Genomic DNA, 21,170 nt, shown 5'->3' with positions numbered 1-21,170 from the left:
GCAATATTAAGACATGGGAGAAAGAAGGGAAAGCTTAGCAAAGGAAACTGGAAATCATTGGCCAATGAGGTGGAAGGAAAACCAAAAAATGAAGAAAGAATATCCAAAGGAGGAGTTGGTGAGCTGCTGAGGCAAATGATTCTAAATCCACTAATGGAAACTAGAGTTTTAAAAAGCTAAGTATGTGGGGAAAAATGGATTCTCCACCCCCTTTGGTCCATATAAATAAAGGAAGAAATTTGAAGTGCTTTTATATATGCAACTTAACTTCATGTCATTGTTTAAAAGCCAAAATGTTTCACAGGTACATAGGGAAAGCAAGCTGCAGGCTCAGGGCTGAGAACACAGGTCCCATTAGTCTTAAGGAAGGGCATTTTAAATTCTGACCTCAATTGTTTAGACAATGTTGATTTCACAGCCTCCACCTTATATATATAATCATGTAGTAGATAGAATGCTTGCTGCAGTAAGTTCAGGTGTTTTGTGTTGCAGAGAAAACTGTAAAATCTGTTTTAGATGTTTGCATGTTTACCTAGTTTTTCACTTCAAAAAATTGGTGAAGAGACTTCTGTCAGAAGAATTTCAGTGGGCTACCTACCACCTCTTTCCCACAGTGGAAGCAGATATTGGTGATTAGTATCCTCTGTCCTGCGGGGGAAAAAAATTCATGATGTCAGAAAATGAGTGAGTCAACAGAAAGCCTACCTAAGAGTCTCCTTGGCTGAGGAGGAAGACGAAAGCACAGTTCTGAGCATGAGAGCTCACATTCTGTTTCTACCAGGTGCCGAAGAAAAGCAAGACAGGGTAAGTTACGGATCTATCAAAACCTGAAGTGGGTGGGGTTGCTTTATTAGGTTATACTGGTTACTGCTGGAAATGTATGCTGTGCATGGACAAGAGTAACCGAAAAGAGAGTAACAGAGTTGGGTATCTGGAGTCACACTTGGTTTACAGAAAGCCAAGAAGGGACAAAATCTAGAAATGTCCTTTACACTTGCTGACAGCTTTAAGTTGTGGAAAACTAGCGAGGTGTTCATGTTTGCAAATCAATAGACTTCTGAACAGGAAATTTCAGATGAGTCTCTTCAGAATAAAATTATGAAAACAGATTATTAGAATCGTCTTTCTCTCTTCCCTTCCCTCCCCTCCCCTTTCCTTTTTCTTTATTCTTGTTTCCCTCTTCCTTCCCTTCCTTCCTTTTTCCACCTTAGAAAATTAAATGCTCTTTTTGATTATCTTAGTGGTTAAGACTGAAGAGTTGATCCTGCGCTGTGCTGTGGAGTGGGCAGCTTCTCTCCATCTTCTCTCACCCTGACAGACTGTCTTAGGATTCCAGTCTCAGAAGCCAGGTATTGGGTATGGTCTATATTCTGAAAAATAATTTTTATCATTGATGTGAGACTTTTAAATTTTTCTATTATTAGTCACTTTTATAAAACAGAAAGAAAAAAATCCACCTCAAATCATTTCAGAATCAAAAATAAATAAAACTAAATGCTTTAAAATCATGCATATTTTAGTGTTTCTAGTTTATATATTTTGATAACAAAATTGTACTGGGAACACAACATTTTCTTGGTTTTAGGAGATATTCATAGGCACTTAATCATTTATTTAAATAATCTACAAACATGGAGGTTAAGCATAAAATACTGACGTTGTTTATCGATTTGAAATGTTAACCATTTATTTTCCAAAAAGGCAATATATACCAAAGGAAAACTAAATTGGCATATTTTAACTCTACAAAAATGTATATTTAAATTTACAGCAAAAGAACAATTATATCATCTAATAATGCTTACAGTATTTAAAATCTGTCATTATGCACAATCTACTTTTATAAATGTTAAAGAACCATGTGCCAAGCATATATCTAAAACATTTTTGAAATTACTCCTTTCTAGCTGTGGCTACACTGACCAAAACAACAACAACAACAACAACAACAACAAAACAAAACAAAAAAAGCTGAAATACAAAAAAAAAAAACAAAAAACAAAAAAAGACGTGTAATCATCAAGTTCTTTTTTCCCCCTTGTGCTATTTTTAGCAGAAATTTCAGTACAACTGGAACCAAGCAGCAGCTTACTTTCGCTTTCACACCAATTGAATGCATGATGAAAATCTCATTTTTAAAAAACATTATAGATATAGCCTTAATCATGTAATTTTCCGTTCTCATTCTAACTCATTAAAAACAGAATATTGAGTGATTTGTTCTCCCTAGCTAAAAACAAAAACAAAATAACTTTATATAATGTAACACAAGTATCGCAGAAGTGGTCTTTATCTTAAAGGATCCTTAAGAAAAGAGCTGCCTGAATTCACTAGTATTTCAGAGGGATTTTTCTTTTAAAACAAATACAGTGAAAATTGTCTTTAGAATTTATTGACCAATATAAAACAAACTGGGCTACAAATATACACAAATTATTTAAAACACATTGCTGGTGCTCATTCAACACCACAAATTCATACAATAGCTGATATTTAGTAGCAGTTCGAACATGGTGTAGTCACAACAGATGTGTCCATGTACTATACATAAGAGGGGCTGATTTCACCTATTCCATATTTTGTCATATTGGGGAAAATGGGCAGTGGCGGAATCCTGAAACACAAGCTGCCTTTAGATCTAATTGAATTTTTGCTGCCCAACTGAACTGGAAATTTATTCAAGATTTGCAGCAGATGTCAGCCATGCAGGATGACAGCTGTAGATGGTGACACATCCATTAAAAATTTGAATTTCTAAAATTCTTCATATTTGTGAAATCAGTACACTTTATAACTTAAGAATGCATACATGTTTTGCCTCCTCTGAGACTAGATTTAGCATCTGTAAATGAGATGCAAGTAAAATGGTTGTGAGCAGATACGATCATCATTTCTTAAGTGGTGAAACCATGTGTGGTGGGAGACAGTATTTTGAGGTTTACCGAACTAATTCAGAATATGATCCTAACCTCCCACCAAATTTTTTAAAAAGGTAAAAACAGTTGTTTTAGTGTAGTTATTTTTTCTCTCTCTGTACGCTTTTTTCCTTTTTATTAGACTGTTTCTAAGCACCATGGCAAAATCAAATTTATGGATTGTGTTTACCAGAGTTTACAGAGCTCCACTGGGAAGCCTAGAAATCTCTGCTGATTTCCCTGCAGTCTTTGAAGCTCCATAACATAGAACCCAATCTTCACAGTAATAGATGGTCTAATTCTCTGTGCAAGCTGTAGGCCAAACCTTACTTTTAACTTGAAGATAATTAGAAGGAAAATGAAAGTGAGTATGTTCCATTAGTTACTACTGAAAAGGCTTTGCTTCCCTGAAACCCAGTTTGCCAAATAATGCTTGGATGTTCCTGTAATCATGCTGTTTCTAGTTTATTTCTGCTGTAGGTCTTAGTGCTTGTATTATTTTAAAGAACTAATTTTATTTAAATTACTAGTAAGAATTTAAATATTTCTAAAGAATCAATATACTAATCATAATTTTTTTTTTTTTTTTTTTTGAGACAGAGTCTTGAGGCTGAAGTGCAGTGGTGTGATCCTGGCTCACTGCAGCCTCTGCCTCCCAGGTTCAAGCAATTCTCTCACATCAGCCTCCCAAGTAGTTGGAATTACAGGGGCGTGCCACCACATCCAGCTAATTTTTGTATTTTTAGTAGAGACGGGGTTTCGCCATGTTGGCCAGGCTGGTCTCGCAGTTCTGAACTCAAGTGATTCGCCCACCTCAGCCTCCCAAAGTGCTGGGATTACAGGCGTGAGCCACCATGCCTGGCCCCATAACATGTTTAATGAAGATATTTTTCCATTACTGTTCCATTTCTATAATTTTTTGAGTGACAGTATTAGTTTATATTAACAATAAGGGGTCCAGGCAACACCACTTTAGATATATGATCCTTAGAAAACTTATATTACATATCTGGGTTTCAGTCTTATTATCTATAAACAGAAAAACTAAGACAAGGTCATCTGTAAAGTCCTTTAAATCTCTGTGTTTATTCCATTGACTGCACTTAGAAGATAAATTTAATAATAGTTCTTAAGAAATCATGAAAATACATAATTTTTAAGACAGTGATATCTCTCCTCTCAAAGTCAAAATCTTATACTTTCAAGTGGCCATTGGACACAACCAAAAAACAAAAACTATTTTTAGCTTAATGAAGCAACTTATATAATATAGCAGCATTTTAATAAAATTTCATATTTCATTTCCATAAGGCAGGATATTTTATCCAGAAAATTATAGTCCATAGTTTAATGTGAAGAGTATTAGGAAGAAAATTAAAATTTGAAGACAAAGTTTTTGGAAATCCTGTCTAAATATATTAGCCTTTATTTTAAAATTTAAAATACAAAAAAAGTATGATACAGTAACACTTAGCAACTTTAACACACATTTTTCAGTTCATTAATTCAAGAAATATTTAGAGAATATATATGCCAGAAATACCAAATGAACAAAACTGACAAAGCCCCTGCCTTCATGGGACTTACCTTCTAGGGCATGTGATGGGCATGTTTGGGGCTGGGGAGGGGGAAGTATAGAAAGAAATAAAGAAGCAAACTCATAGATTGTCAGGTACAGGGGATAGGGAAGGCAGATGGGAGAAGGGTTTGTCTTACTGATAAGATAATATTTGAACTGAGATCACTAAGGGGAGCTCTCTGGGGCAGAGGGAACAAAACACTAAAGCAGGAACTTTCTTGGGAGCCATAATAGGGTAAGTAAGAGGCAGAATAATAAGAGATAAGAGATGGTGTTAGAAAAAGGTAGAATTGCATGTGTGTGTGTGTGTGCATGTGTATGTATGTGTGGTGAGTGGTGTGGACGTGTAGAGGGGTAACACTCATAAAGGACCTTGAAGGCCACCGGAGGGAGAAGTCATTGGAAGATTGTGAGCAGGGAAGTGACACAATCAAATTCATGGTTAACAGAATCACTATGGCTGTTGTACTGAGAAAAGATTGTTCAAGACAAGGACTGGGAAATTAGGGAACTAAATAATAAGCATATTGCGATTAAAAAGGTTAGAGGTAGTGACACCTAGTGGATATGGTGGCAAGTCATTCTTTTCTAGTTATATTTCAAAGGTAGCATCAAGGGGATTTGCTGTTGGATTAGACGAAAGTTGAAACAGAAATAGAGGAGTCAAAAGCAACTTTCAGTTTTTGACCTGAGCATCTGGAAGGTTGAAGTTGCATTAACTGAGATGGAGAAGACCACAGAAGAGATTGGTTTGAAATATGTCAGTCTAGCTCCATAAATAAGGGATAAGACAAGTGCATTATGAATCCAATCATGGTTTTAACTTTTTGTACTGAAGACAATAAACATTTTTGTAAACAAATTAAATGTCAGTCATTGCTTTCTAGTGTTGGATGTTTTATAATATTTTATGCCACTTTTTGTTAGATACTATAATGGCATGTGTTCAAGCCATCTGAAGATTGTTTAAAAATTCTTTTCTAACATGAAACTCATGTAGTTTTAGTTTTCTCACCATGACCATAATGAACTTTCACATATTTAAAATTCTGCTAAAACGTTTCAAGTTCAGCTTTGATGGGGTAGCTGCATTTATAAAAATTTGCCATTGATCATTTTCTACGTAACATGCATTTTGACTGACAAAGCAATAAGTGGAACATATGGTATACATGAGTCCTTGAGAGTTGAAGCTTTTTCAACTTAAGTAATAATGCTGTGCAGGGTCTTTTTACCTTAGTAAGGAGAAGAGGAAATGAGGGGAGAAAAGGAGTGTAAATATGAAAAATGGGAATTTTACATGAGGCCTCAATGGACTTGAGAGGCTGCTATTAATTTAAGGCAATGGTTCACTGCCTCTTGGGAGTCATAGCCTTCTTTCCAAGTTTGCTGTGAGTGACATACTCCCACCTCAGAAAAAAAAAAGCCCTGATATTCAACATTTTGCTTACAATTTTAGGAAATTTACGGATTCACAGAGAGCTCATGGTGAGGGGTGTCTATATTTAAAGAGCAAACCTGAAATGCTCCAGGTTGTAGATTCTTCCCTACAGTTGTACCAATAAAAAGTCAAAAGAGGAAGGAATACCAGTTGCAAAAATCATTTAAGATTTTACTGACCATCAGAAAGTGTCCTCATTTTCATTATAAAGCAGTGTATGTGCATGTCAGAGACATAGTTTGTATGCAGTCAAAATGATTAATCCTTTCTATAAGAGCTTTTTAAGTAAAGATGAGGACCAAAGAAGTGGAATCTTCTGCTCCAGAAAACACTTCTTCCATTTTTCCTCTCAAATTTCTCTTAGCTGCTGAGTGCATTTATAATGAATAACATGCATATATAGGGTAACTCTTTGAGCATTTAAAATGATGTCAAATATAAAAACTTACTAGCAAAAATCTGATTTTTTATTTTCATGGCCTCTGCTAATGTATTTTGAACATAAAGGGTTTTAAGATGAGAAAAGAAAATGTGAATCTAGCCTGATTATAACTATATTCCTTGGGCCATAATATATGGCAAACAATATATAGCAGTTTAATTACAATAAAAGTTTAATGAATGTGTATTGAGTTTATACCCCTGGTGATAAAATTTTTAGATACTGGAGCATAGCACTGAAAGGTATTCTTTAACATAGAAAATGAAAATGACAGTAGTAACCTAACTAAAATCTTTAAGTGCAATAGAGTTAAAAATTAAGTCTAAAATTCTCCCTTTCACCTGCAATTCTGTACAGCATCAATGGCATGCCACTGTCTATAGAGTGAAGAGAAAAGGGATGGTAGAGTTTGTGGAGACCAAGATTTTGGTTAAGAATTGAGTTTCCAACATAAACTCTGGGAGCAAGATTGTTTAGTTTCAGCCTGTGTTAGGAATGATTGCAACCCACTTTGAGTTCTCTCACAGTGATCGAAGTGCTGCGGATTAGACTCATTTTGTTCCCCTCAATGCTTCACGGATTTTTTTATGTACTTTAAATTGAATTTAAAAAGTTTCCTTCTCTTTTTTGAATTCACATTCGTTTAAATGTGATGCTTCTGTAAAGGCTCTATGAATTCAATATCCAATGTAATGTTTTTCCTTGTCCAAAACTTGGAACATTTTGTAAGATGAATTCACCATTCAGAAGTAATTTAATATGTGGCCCTGTTGCAGACACAGAAATCAAACATGTTTCCATGAAGGATCCGTAAAAAGAGTGAGTTTATAAAGCAACTGATAATATTTCATAATGAAGATTTTATAAGGCATTTACATTATCTCTTTCAATCACCATGACAACCAAAAATAAAATAACCTCCAATTAACCCTATGACATGAGTGCAATAAAGATTTTTCTTAAAGCAAACAATTTGTTTTACAAGTTGTTCTGTTGTTTAATAATAGTTTGCTATTATTTATATTTTTATGTGCTATGATCAGATACAAATTTTAGTAGGGAAATAAGCAAACATTTCTAGAAACGAATTAGAAACAATTGTGTTTTAGAATACTAAAAGGATTTTTAAAACTTTCAATTCAGCAAAGTTAATATTTTCCCCCAATTGAAATAATGGAAAAACAAAAGCGTAGACACTTTCATGGCTTGGAGGACATGATCTTCATGTGCCCAAGGTCATGTTCCTTAGCAGCCACTGTTGGGATCTGCTTCCACTACAGTCCTGCATTGTAGGCACCATTTTGTCTTCTTCAGAAGGTTCATCGAGACATTGGTTACTGTTAACATGTCGCAACGTGAGTCTCTGTAAAAGATAACCAATAATCAGTGCAGCTTATTTCATCTTTAGCTTCGCTAGCACATCAGATAAAATCTGTTCTTTAAAAAATCCTTTATGATTTTTATAGTATAATACACTGTGATAGCTTTGTAAAAGGAACTGTGCACAGGTGTCCCTGGATTAATTATTATACAACTTTGACTGTTATGAAGTCATCATTGTCTAATATACCTTTATTTGCAGATGGCTAAAGAAACTGACTGACATTTATCAAGCATTGCCAAGAATTCAGGCTCCTTTGCAAAAAGCCCATTTGTGAGCTCCGAGTTCAGTTGAGGACTGCAAATATTAACAAGCTTTTGCAAAAGCTTAGTTTTCTTAGGCATGTGTTATTCAGTAACCATTTGGTAAACATGCAAATAGATGGCACAGCTGTGACCCAAATGAACAAAACTGCTAGAGATGTTCCCATTTCAAAATACTAAACAAGCTATAGTATCTGTGACTGTAAGACATTCATTGTAGAAAGTGATTATCAGAGCAAAAAATAATCTGTCTTACTTGATAAAATCCTTACAATAGTTTGGTCTGTATTTTTAAGAATCTTAAAAATATAACATAAAAACAGGGGCATGATGATCACATATTTTTAAACATTATATTTATATTTTAGTTTCTTCATAAATTCCAATAATTGTATGTCAACCAGTCATTATATATCTTCTCTTTGGCATTTTTACGTACATTGGAGATCACATTTTTGGACTTTTCAGATATACATTTTAAATCAACATGATTTATACATACTAATTATATATATTTCTGCTATTTCATGGGCAATACCTAGGATCATATTATATGAAAACCTCTCCAACCAGAAGCGAAGTATTTGAATGTATGAGAGATGATTTGCAAATATATCTTGAAAATAGCACTCTAGATACTTTTTTCTTTGCAAATTACCAAAATTAAAGGCAAAGAAAATTTTTTTTTTTTTTTTGGCTCATGATACTACATTGAAAATGGGATGGAAGTAAATGTAAGGGGTGGGCCATAAAAATGGTAGAGGAACAGCAGCCAGACGACTGTAGTTTGCTTAGATTAGGACTGAAAACATCGTGGACTGCACTGTTGTAAGAAATGATGGAATGGAGAATAGGTTTATGGCGGAAGAGGCCTAAGAGACAGCAAGCAGGAAATTAAAAGAGCAAGGCAATTAGATACAAAGGAGATTTCAAGATTGAGGCCTTTGTTGTTGCTCTTTCAAAACATGGAATCAAGCTATTTACACTAAAAAACAAAGAAAGGAATAAATGGCCAAAGATAGGCAAGAAGATGGCTGATTTATGCTTATTATGCCAGAAATTCAACCAGTAGCCAGCTTGAAAAAATAAAGATGCATAACAAAAACAATATGTATTTTTTCTAGACAGTTCTAGTTAAAAATCAACAAAATTGTTTCATTTTTGTTACGTACCTGTGGTCTTTTGTGTATATATTCTCTTTCAAAAATATCACTTACCATTGCATACTTCTATTAGATCCCTTTTTTAAAAAAGTATGATTTTTCATATATCAAATATGTCATTGCCCATTAAGCTATCCCGGAAAGCACTCCCAGTGTCTTATTGCAATTGATCACATATCATAGTAGTTGAATGCTTTGATCAATTATCAGTTACCTTAGTTCAAAATATAGCACAGACTTGAGATTTTTCTTTAAGGAACATGTTGAATAGATGTTGTCAACTGCACAAATAATAATTTTAAAAACACTAGTTATTGTTCTTTCTAAACAATATATGATTTATTTGAAGGAATTCACTAATAGTCAAAATCCACTGCTGCAGAGACAAACAACTAAATACTTCTCCTTTATAATGTAGTGCAGTGGAAAACCAGACCTTTTAGGCTCAGGTAAATTCCTGTCCTTTACTTACTGGCTGTGAACACTCAGGCATGTTTCAAATTATTCTGAGGAATCATGTTCTTTGTCAGAAAATACTTAGACTTAAACATGCTTACAAATACAGTTTTTCCCTTTTGTTTAAAAAATGTGACCTTCAGTCAACTATATAACTGTAATCCCCTGGCAACCTTGAAAGGGTAAAAATGTTAACTATGTTTCTAGGCTACATTGTTTATGGTAAAAGTGAACTCTGATTGATAAACTGCATCTGCAACTGATAAATTGCATATATATACTAACAGAAAAGCAAACTTCGGGCTTTTCTAAATGCAGACTTGTAATTCTAAATGTTTTATTTGGTTCCTGGAAGCTAGGCCTATGGAGTTGTTACAAGGAAACATCATCTTCTGCGAGGATAAGGCCAATAAGCCAGGATGGTTTTGACATCTGCCTGATGTGGATCTCATCTCCTTGCAACAGACTGTCACCTGTAAAGAAGGCTGTAAGAACTGCTAAGGGAACTGCTCCAATTTATCCTATGGAGAGAAGCACTCTGTGGTCTCTGCTCTAGCACTCTATAGTAGACTTGTGAGAATAAATATTTAGTTAAGCCTAAGCTTCCTTTTTTGGCACCGCACCTATCAGGATTGGTTGCTCTGAAAGCAAACTAAGATAATACACATAAATTGCTTTGTACATAAGTTCTCTTTGTGCAAAAGACCTAGACTTTTCCAGCTTTACCAACTCTTACATTTGGAATGTCTTTGGCTTGAATATAGTTCTAAGTAAAATAGTACCCCATATGTTGTCCCCTCATCCATAGTTTCATTTCTAGCCTTGTTCCAAGACTTCTGAGCTCAATTGTTTCCTCCACTAACAATCTTTAAGTGGTTCATCTGAACCAGAAAAATGCCCCAATCTTCCTTGTGTTCTCATTGTAAGTTCTGGGACAAAGTAAAATCCTTTAATTATTGGATAATACACTCTTTAAAACTAAAAGCTAGGACATGTTCTTATTTGCACTCTTTACAAGAATTCCATATCAGTTTGTTGACTTGACCTGTGTAATGATTCATTTTATTGCTTGCTGAAAAGATAGTCACAAATCATACAAGTGAGAGATAAAAGATACAACTTAAAAAAATATTGTTTCACTTAGGCAACCACAAAGAAATGCTTAGAAATAATTTTCTTTATAAAGGTATTAAAAATCACATCTTAGTCTTTAATAATGTGTCTGCTTAGTGTTTTAATTAAAATAATAAGATACTTTAGAAAGGATATGCCATATTTGCATTTAACCAAAGTATCTGAATAAAAAGAAACAAAAATAAATGATTTCACTGTCTTAGAAACAATACTTTCTTTGGCCCTGTTAGTTTTTTAATTGATTTTTTTCAGATCTGATGACGCAGAACCTGTTGTCATATAGACATGGCTATAGTTTGCCTCAAAGAGAGCTAATATTTCATAATATCGTTCATCAAGTATATTTATGCATATATATATATGTTTAAAATAAAGAAAAAAAACAAAAAAAACCCTACTCATTAAGGATAGACTAAACACAACTTAATATATGCAGTCCCCAAATTAATGAGTAGCTAGGAAGTAAAAGACAGAGAGTTAACTCCATGGAGAAAAGGTCATACAAATTTTTCTTAACCGCATTTTAAAGGAGTTGCCAGATTCCAATAACTGAACATAACAAAAATGCTAAAATAAATTTAATAAAATCTGCAACACAAACCTCCAAAAATCATTAGAGAATGTAATCAGTAGAATTCCCAAAAATATTTCTAAAAATTTCCATTCTTGTATAGTTTCTTAGTAGCCATTTTTGCAAAGTGCTATCACTACAGGTTTCCACAGTAGGATGCTGGGAGCCATCAGCTACTTTGTTCACTGAGAGACAAGACTGGGTGATTATATGAAGAAGAGTGTGGGTCTGTTTGACAAAGAAAATAATGAATAATGACAAAATCAAGTACAAAGACAGTAATAAATCAATCATCCTAGGCAACATGCAATTTCTACTGGATAAAGATGGAAGGCACATGTCACAATAATTGTATCCATGGAGCTGTGAGCCACATTTTTTTAGATGGCTTTAATATCAACCCTATAAGGAAGGAGTAAATGAAGATAAGACTGAGAATATGGAGAGGGGCTTACGATTAAATAATGAAATATTTTTGGCAAAAGGTTATTTTAGATATACAAGATTATATTCTCAGCCTTCATCCTAGTAATACAATGCTTTTTAGTACCAGATGAGTTATTTGTGAGTGGATATTCAAAATAGTTGATTAGTCCAACTATGGCCCTTGGCCTCCTCATTCTTTCACCCTAAAATTAAATAAATATCAGGGACAAATTCGGAGGATAATTTAGCTTTAAGGCTTTACTTTGAACAGTATGGTACTCAAATTGCTCCCACTTATGCTTTTACAAGGCTAACCTGGTTGTGTTCCACATGTACATTGCCACCTTTGTTAGATGTCAATTAGAAAGGTAGATAATGAAGGGAGGAAAAAGAAAAAGATTAACTCTTAATCTAATTCTCCAAACAATTTTAATTAATTAATTTATCTGTCTGTTTCTTGCTCTCCATCTATTTCCTCCATAGGAACATAAGCTCCAGGAAAGCCACAGACTATGGCCACCTACATCTTGAAGCTCAGTGCCTGCCCTTGGGAGACACTAAGTAAGTCTGTTGATTCAAACACTTAGTGAAAGACCAGTGCAGACAATAAATCCTGTTAAAATTAAGCTACTTCTCTCAGGCAGCTTAATGAACACAAATTATTGGATTTATGTTTTCAAGGATTTATCTTCCACAGTAAAATAGTATATAATTTGTAAAGAAAGAAAAAATAACATTGTATTCATAATATTAACTATGTAGTTAATATTAAAACTGTAACTATAAATAATATTGTTAACTATATAGCTTGATTTTTTTAAGAAGACTAGTTTATATTTTTGTTTTTAAACCAAACATGAATTTTCCACCCATACTGTTCAAAACTGCTAGGCTAGATCATCCTCTACTCTCAGTGATATTTCTCCTTGTAGTGAACTTTTCTTGGAAAATGCCACTTTAACATCAAAGATATTAGTGTAAATGATGTTAATTTCATTTGTAATATAGAAGAAAAATTATTTTTATGACATAAAACAAAAAACAAAATGATTTTGTTTATCCTCTGGAAACATGACCCCAGGGCATAAATACAATATAGAATTTTCATTAAAAAAAATGACTGTAACATATGTCCCAAAGGTGTTTATCAAATGAATGGCCATGAAAAAATAGTCAAAGAACTTTCATTCCAGGTACTTCTAAAAAGCCATAGCCCAGAAGAAAAATTACAAATCTTGTCCTTATTGAGACAAAATTATTTTTCATTTAAAAACACACAAAATTATTTAGTGTCTTCATTTGTTTGAAAACAAAGCATAGTTCATTTTTTTCTCAGTATACTGTTTGAAAAGATAACAATTATTAATATTGTATGTATGTTCTAATAATTTTATGTATTTATATAATTGAGGTCATATAATAAAATATTCTTTTATTCATGTTGTGGGCATTTTTTCTATCATTAAAATAATCTACAAACATACTATTAAGAAATAAACTATTTCTCGAAAATGAATTTCCAAAATCCATTTAACTTTTTTATTTGCAGGGAATATCTTTCCAATTTGGAGCTATTGCAAATAACAAAAATATATTGTATTTCAGAGATATTTGATCAATATATTGATATTCAGAGATATTTGCCATTATTAATAACACATGGCAAATATCTCTGAACATCAATGTCTACATCTGTCATTATTTCTTTGGAAATGATTCTTAGAAGTGAAATTGCAAGGTCAAATACATGAACACTTTAACACATATCAGCAAAGTCCTTTAAAATATATCTATAACAGTAATTTTGTAATAATAGCAGCAGCAGCTAACACTTCTTGTTCTTGCTATCTGCCAGGATACTTTATGGGTGTCAGTCTCACTGCATCTTCACCAATATTACATGTTGCTGCTAAAAACATTTCTTGCTGTGTTGAAAGGATAAACAAGAAATGAATACAGTAACACACATAAAATGATTTTTATTTATGTTTTTTAAAAACTTTTTTTTCATTTTCTTTGGCTACATTTCTACTATGCTGTTTATTCAAGTCCTTGCACATTTTTATATGTGGTATACTATTTCCCTTTCAAAAAGTATAGTAATTAAGGGTTGATATGCTCTTTATTAGGTATATCAACCCTTAGTTATATCTGTTTTTGTTGCAAATGCCTAATTAGTCTACTTTTGTTTTGTTTTAGAGAAAGGGTCTCACTATATTGCTCAGGCTGGCCTCGAACTCCTGGGCTCTAGCAATCCTCCCATCTCAGCTTGCCAAGTAGCTGGTACTACAGGCCCATGCCACTACATCCAGCTATATTAACTCAACTTTGAAGACAATGTGACATCCAGGCTGACATGCAACTTACTGCCAAATATATTTTCCTATAGCTTTATTTAAATATTGACTAAAAATAGGATCATCTAAACACTAAGATAGTATTGAGTTTTGTTTATAATATAGTATTACTTTATTGTTCTCCTCTAGAATGTAAAGCCTTGGTATTGCCTGCAATGTAGAATATTTTAATCATAACATGTAAAAATACATAAGAAAAATATTAGCGATTCATACCTTTAAATATATTTGCAAGTTTGACTAACATAAAATGTAGCGTGGAGTATCTCTAACTTTACCCTTCCAAATATATAATTCCTACTTAAAGCCAACTGGAATCAGGCTAAACAATTTTGATGACAAAATAAGAGCCATTAATATTGTAAAATTAGGCCATACCTTGGTATTAAAACATACTAGTTTAAAAAAATAGATATTTTAATGAACTGACTGCATAGTTGATTTAAGAGCCAATCGCACAGGTCTCAGTTTAAAAGTTGGTATAGTAAAAGATTAAAATAAAACCCAATCAATTATGTTATTACATATAATCATATACAAAATAAGTATAAATTTGTACTATTATATTTAATTTAATAGCAAAGATAATAGGAGTTCTTCTGTTAATCAAGCATAGAATAACAATTAAAAATTAATATAACAAAGTTGTTACTCAAAACATTAATTATGATCTCCAGACAAGGTAATCTACACATTCAGTCGAACAGAAATATTATAAAATATGAAGTGTAACCATTTAACATATAGGAACTACAAATATGATGCTAATCTATTGAAATTCCTACTCACTACTTCTAATAAGAAATCACAGCTATGGGTCAATAGGAATATGGAAAGGTAATACCTGTGTAATGCACACAACCTTCAAAAGGTAAATTGAGCCATTGTTTTTCTTAGGAATGCTACACAGGGGAATGGCTGGGATGCACTTAAAGATCACTTACCTTAAAATTATAATCCCATTTACCTGCTCTCTAATAAAGGTAAATAAAAGATGGTAGTGTAAGTAAAGTCTAAATATTAATCTAACACATTTCACCTATGGAAAAAAATTCCTTATACTGTGACTCTGGAAATTATTTGATACAGATGCATATAGAATTCACAACAAGTATTTTCTAAGTCAACTTGCTCAGTCACATGAAAAATAAGTTATTTTTAGCATCATATTTTTCTCCCTTTTTTTCTTTGTTGCATAGTGTTTGTTGAACGTAAGTGTTCTGATCTAAAATTAGATTCTCACACTGTATGTAGCTGCCTAGTTATTCAAAAAGAAATGTAATTATGTGCACATATCATAGGGAAATATTCTAAATTGATTGGAACATAATTATAATGTTCAAACAGAATATAAGAACACCTGAAAACAATAGAATGAATGGATGACATAACTTTATAAAAATAATTTTTAAAATGTCTCAGTGAGATGAATTTTTTCCTTTTCATTTAATCCTGGCAATAGGCATTTCATGGCACAGAAGGGTTTGTGCAATTTATTTAAGCTTCCAGACCACGTAGGTACCCCACAATTTTGCTAATGATGCCCAGGATGCCCTCAATTCAAACAGGTTAGGCCACATATAAGATGACAGTGAATTGAATTCGTGGTTATTTAAGAACTATTTAGTTAGGGGTGTGAGAAACTACATTTGAAATCAAAGTTGACCGAAGAAGTGCATTTATTACTAACATGTGCTTAGTTTCATTCAATTACAAGGATAAGCAATTAGATATTATATTATGAATATGTATAGCTGAAGTTTGTAAGCAATTAGAGCAAAATGACAAAGTAGTTTTATGACTGCTTATTTAGCTAAATAGACCATATTTATTGTAGAACATCTTTCCCCCTATTAAAAAAATGAGAAATTTTATTTCAAAATTTGGCATAACAAATAACTGATAGCATTTAGCTATTCCATTTGAAATACTGTATATTTAGCTTATTATATCTTAACCACTGAAAGAATCTAATTATTTCCAGTTTTTCGATAACATCAAGAGGCAATGTAGTGTAGTAGAAAAATTGCTGGATTTACTGCCAGAATCTGGCTGTGTAAACTTAAACGAGGCATTTACCCTATGCTTCATTTTACTAATGTGAAAAATAGAATATCTGTCTTATAAGACTATTGTAAGAATTGCATGAGAAAACAGATAAATACGTGTTGAACTGTATTCCTTCTCTTTTCCCCCACTCACCTAAGAAGTAAACAAAACCAAAGTAGCTGGATAGATTCCATCTTTTGAGGCTTCATGACACTGTTTCCATTTTTCTCTGGATATTCCAACAACCTTGCTTCTATTTATGACTTTCTTTTCTAAGATTGAAAGGACTATGGGAGATAAGGTGATGGAATATTTGTGCTGTTCACATGGTGAGATTCACAATTGTACTGATAGCTAGCTTGCTTGGAATACTTTATTAGGACCTGAATCCTAGCTCTGCTGCTAGCAGTGTAATCTTTGTGCTTTAGTTCCTCCTGATAAAGGCTTAAAGGAGAGAACTTTAAGGTACATTTCAGTTCTGTAATTCTATGAACTCCAACAATTTTTATTCTGCCTTGAACCTGCACCACCTGAGATTTTTCAAAGAATAATTTTGTCCTTGCTAGCAAAAGATAAAGAATTGAGTTAAAGTAGTAAGCAGTGCGCATTTACTTTCCACAGGTTGGAATATGAGAAGAATAGAACCACTGAGCAATTATTCCTCTTTCTCATCTCAACACCTCTTATCCTTTTGCTCCCTCTTTCCCTCTCTCTGCTCCCCTCTGGAGGCCTTGCCATTTTCCAAATTGTATTCATGCCTTTTCCTAAATTTGTAACATTCTTTAACCAGTGTATAACAAGACTATGGAAGATACATAGATATTTGACCCTGTCCTTTTCAAATGTAAATGTGTATATGAATGATCGGAGATTTTGTTAAAATACAAACTTGGATTCAGTGTGTTTAGCATGGGTTCAGATCCTGCATTTCTAACAAGTTCCCAGGTGACGCTACTACTCCTGGAATCACCCTGTGGGTAGCAAGGGGTGGAACCATTCTGTGAACTAAAGAAACCCTAAATGTAAAACTTAAAAGCATAGTAATAAATGTTATATTTCAATTTTGTTTAAAAAAAATCCTTTTTAACGACCTTCTCAAAAATATAATGGCACATCAAAGCTGAAATTTCCAGAAAGGCAATGTATTATTCCTACAATTGCTCTATTCTCATGTCATTTATTAGATTATGACCTATGCATTTTTTAATTTGGCAAAGTGCTGTCATTAGACAATGTAAACATCACTAGTTAATTTTGAAAACATAAACATATAAGAGAATTTAATTAAGCTATATAATTCAGATGATCAATTTAAAATAAAAATTTCTCAATATTTATGGCATTTTATAAGCTTTTTGTGTGTGTGTTCCAAAGTCAAAGTAAACATGACACAAAATATTATAGTGCTCTGAAATACTGCAACAGATAACTACTAGTCATCCAAAAGAGTAAATTTATAGAAATCATTTATTTACCTACCTATGTGAAGCTACCTATTTTTTTTTCACTTTTTACTTAAAATTTCTTAGTATTCAATAGCATTGCTACTAGCTGACAGAAAATGTAAACCAAAATATACAACAAATTGCTAACAGTAGTTATTTGAGAAATGAAAGAATTTGAGTTATGACATCGTTCACTCAAGAGTTACGGAAAAGTTTAAAGACTAAAAGTGGTATTCTAAAATTCCACACTGCTTGCTTTTATAGAAATGTATACGATCACTCCCCTTTCTTAATAAATATATTCTAGATTTTCTTATTTTTAGCATAAGCTCAGTAGAGTCCCAGGTTCCTGGTAGAAATGGAACAGTAACAACAACAAGAACAAGTTTTATTTAAAAACAAATATCACTTACAGGATTTCTACTATATCTGTACATTTTATTGCACTTTTCCTCATAGAAGAGAGTACTGATGAAGGATTTACCTACATGTATTTTGCAAAGGCACTGTTTTCTGTAGGCTTAATGTCAAGGATGGTACCAATAAATAATAGTTGAAGAGAAAAAAATTGGTGGTCAGACAAGGTGAGTAAGATATAGCGAAGGCAATAGCATCTTAATAGAACACACTGGTACAACATAGGAAGAATTCTCAGTGTTTGTCCTCAATTATGGCCCAGAAGATGATTTTGTGTCCTAAGATCCTGGTAACACTGTATGAGTGTTAGGCCCAAAATTAACCCTACATAACCAGTTTCAAATCCTATGAGAATTCAGTAAGTTTTTCTAATATTCAACTTAAGAAACTACAGACTCATGCAAATATTAAAACGACATTCAAAAAGGTTTTTAAAAGGCCTTGCTAAAATATCAACAATACCAAAAACTCTGTAGATTGGTTTTTAAAATGTTATTCTTGTAGAAAATTTTAGGCTTGCATGGAATACTGCATCTGTGAGACTCATTTACCTCTATAGTAGTATTTATCTTTTAAGCAGAACGAAGTTTAGTTTTCCTTTTGAATAAATCACCTACCACTTAATAATGTGGGAAACATAACACAGACAACCAATTCATTTTGTTAATCAAAAAAAGAAAACTGAAAGAAATGAAGCTGTTTTCAAGAGTAAGCTTCCTTATGCAAAGGAAAATATTTCTTTTTTATTAGCTCCATCTGATGGCTGATCTGGTTTTTACACACTGCCTGGAGATAAATTTCCAACAGTAATTTTGTGGTTTTCTCTCCCTCTTCTCTGTCAGAAAGGTGTGCTATATTGAGAAGAGGCTACTCAACTTTTTATGTGACTAATTAGTTTATTGAATTCTGCAAAATATTTACAATTGTAAACAGTAAAGAAATCTTGTTAATCTTGTCAGATATTGTTCCTTCCAGTTGAGGAACATAAATGTCAGTGATTAGTATTGTAAAATTTAAAATTTGAAAATATGGACATATTGTCAATATTATCCTGTATGCACATCTTCATACAAACCTCTCAGATAGGCTTAGCTTACCTCTTGCCTAATTTATGTTTGGCATGTACATGGAGATAACAAGTTGTCATACACAAAACTGATTTTATTGTCCTCGTTCATATTTTATACTAATGGACCAATTTGGTGAAACCTGTTTATATGATATGCCATCCTAATGTTACCAGATATGAGCCTGCATGCTTGAAAATCTAATTCTGCCAATGTAGATAAAAACCAGCTTAAGATTTAAATGTTGAATGTTGAAATATATAACTGAGCTTAAGCATCAAATAATAAGTAAATTAAGAAAATACTATACCTCAGCATCATATTCCCATAACTGATTTCCTCTCATATGGTGGCATTTTAACATGATTACAGGTCCATTGAGTCTAGAAACATCCAAGCACAAGTCATCGGTTCGGATTTCTTTGTCAGCAGTGTAAGAAAATACCTGAAAATATAAAATTCAGCTAATAAAATAATATGTATGTTTTAAAATGTCACAATAGAGCAGATATATCCATGGAAGCTTTCGTATCAGATAAACTTGTGTTTTCAAACGATTGCTGGTATGTTATCTTGAGAAAGCTAATTCATCTCTTTGAGTCTTTTTCCTCAACTGCAAAATAGGGAAAAAGTCATCTGTTTTATGATGTTTTGGTGAGGCCTCAGTTTAACAAAACAAACTTTTAAATACCCATTATTTGCTGGCACTGTATTTCTTGCATGATACTTGCACTATAAAGCTCACAATAGGTTAAATAAAATAAAGTTTGCAAACTGCATGGAGCTCAGTGAAGGCAGTCTCTGTTCCTACTATTGTATGACCAGTTCTCCAATTCTACAATGTCATTTTTTCATATAGAAGTTTAAATCTTTCTTCTGATAACATAAGTACATCGTGTAAGTTTTATTAAATACTGTAAGTGAGCTTCTGAAGGTTGTAGAAGTATCTTCTCTAGAGATCTTATTAAAGGTAGGCTCTACACTTCTCTCTCTAATATGGTTTGCCTAAGCTTAACTACATCAATTCTTCTGAAAATATCCAAGAAATGTCACGGTGGATTATGGACTCTTTGTTAGATAATTCAATTGAACTATAATAATCTTTATTATTTTGTTCCTGGTGTGAATAATTTATTTACAGCATTGATTATTAAGGTTTCATGAGGGTTTTTTTTTTTTTTTTTTTAGATGGAGTCTTGCTCTGTCGTCAGGCTGGAGTGCACTGGCGTGATCTGGGCTCACTGCAACCTCCGCCTCCCGGGTTCAAGCGATTCTCCTGCCTCAGCCTCCCGAGTGGCTGGGACTACAGGCATGCGCCACCATGCCGGCCTAATGTTTTGTATTTTAGTAGAGACGGGGTTTTACTATGTTGGCCAGGATGGTCTCAATCTCCCGACCTCATGATCCACCTGCCTCGGCCTCCCAAAGTGCTGGGATTACAGGTGTGAGCCACCGCGCCCAGCCTCATGAGGGTTATTAAGCACATAATTATAGAATGTGTTTTCTTCTTTTAACTACGATAAGCATTGTTCAGTATTCTGTGGGTTTTTCTTTCTCCTTGCAATGTCAACAGAATACATAATGAGAAAGGTCATGTCAGGGTCTTTTTGTTTCTCAAAGATATCTGATGAAATCTGAGGAAGTCAGCTTTACAAATAACATAAACGCTGGAGCTCCGTAAGCTGAACGAGTTAGTCTTGGAAGAGTTGCCTCTGCAGCATTGCTACTCAGAACTTCTATGAAAACCACAAGAAGTGGTGAGAGGAAGCGGCAAAATCAATGACAGAACACAAATACCCTCTTCTGCCAACCGCTTAAAAGGAAATTATGGGGGGCTGGGTCGGTGGTTCGGTGGCTCATGCCTGTAATCCCAACATTTTGGGAAGCTAAGGCGAGAGGATTGCTTGAGCTCAGGAGTTTGAGACCAGCCAGGGAAACATACAGAGATGTCAGCTCTACAAACGATAATAAAAAGAAAATTATCCAAGCATGGTGGTACACGCCTGTTGTCCCCACTACTTGGGAGGCTGAGTGGGAGAGGCTGAGGTTGGCAGATTGCTTGAG

At 33.5% G+C, this 21,170-nt stretch overlaps 1 protein-coding gene across 5 annotated transcripts in view; it reads right to left on the bottom strand.

Moving 5' to 3' along the window:
• Positions 1 to 3,973: 3,973 nt before the first annotated feature.
• GALNT13 (polypeptide N-acetylgalactosaminyltransferase 13) overlaps positions 3,974 to 21,170 on the bottom strand; it is a 733,891-nt gene continuing 716,694 nt past the window's right edge. For all 5 annotated transcript variants that reach the window (XM_063694846.1, XM_055380888.2, XM_031008835.3 and 2 more), the window contains 2 exons: positions 19,417 to 19,551; positions 3,974 to 7,740 (listed from right to left, as the gene is read on the bottom strand). In XM_063694846.1, coding sequence (XP_063550916.1) covers positions 7,600 to 7,740; positions 19,417 to 19,551 — 276 coding nt within the window. In that variant the 3' untranslated portion in view covers positions 3,974 to 7,599. The remainder of the gene's footprint in view (positions 7,741 to 19,416; positions 19,552 to 21,170) is intronic.

Source organism: Gorilla gorilla, chromosome 11, assembly GCF_029281585.2.
Source record: "Gorilla gorilla gorilla isolate KB3781 chromosome 11, NHGRI_mGorGor1-v2.1_pri, whole genome shotgun sequence".
In the NCBI taxonomy this organism is placed as follows: domain Eukaryota; kingdom Metazoa; phylum Chordata; class Mammalia; order Primates; family Hominidae; genus Gorilla; species Gorilla gorilla.
The sequence above is the reverse complement of the archived record's forward strand: the minus strand, read 5'-3'. Positions and strand labels throughout refer to the sequence as shown.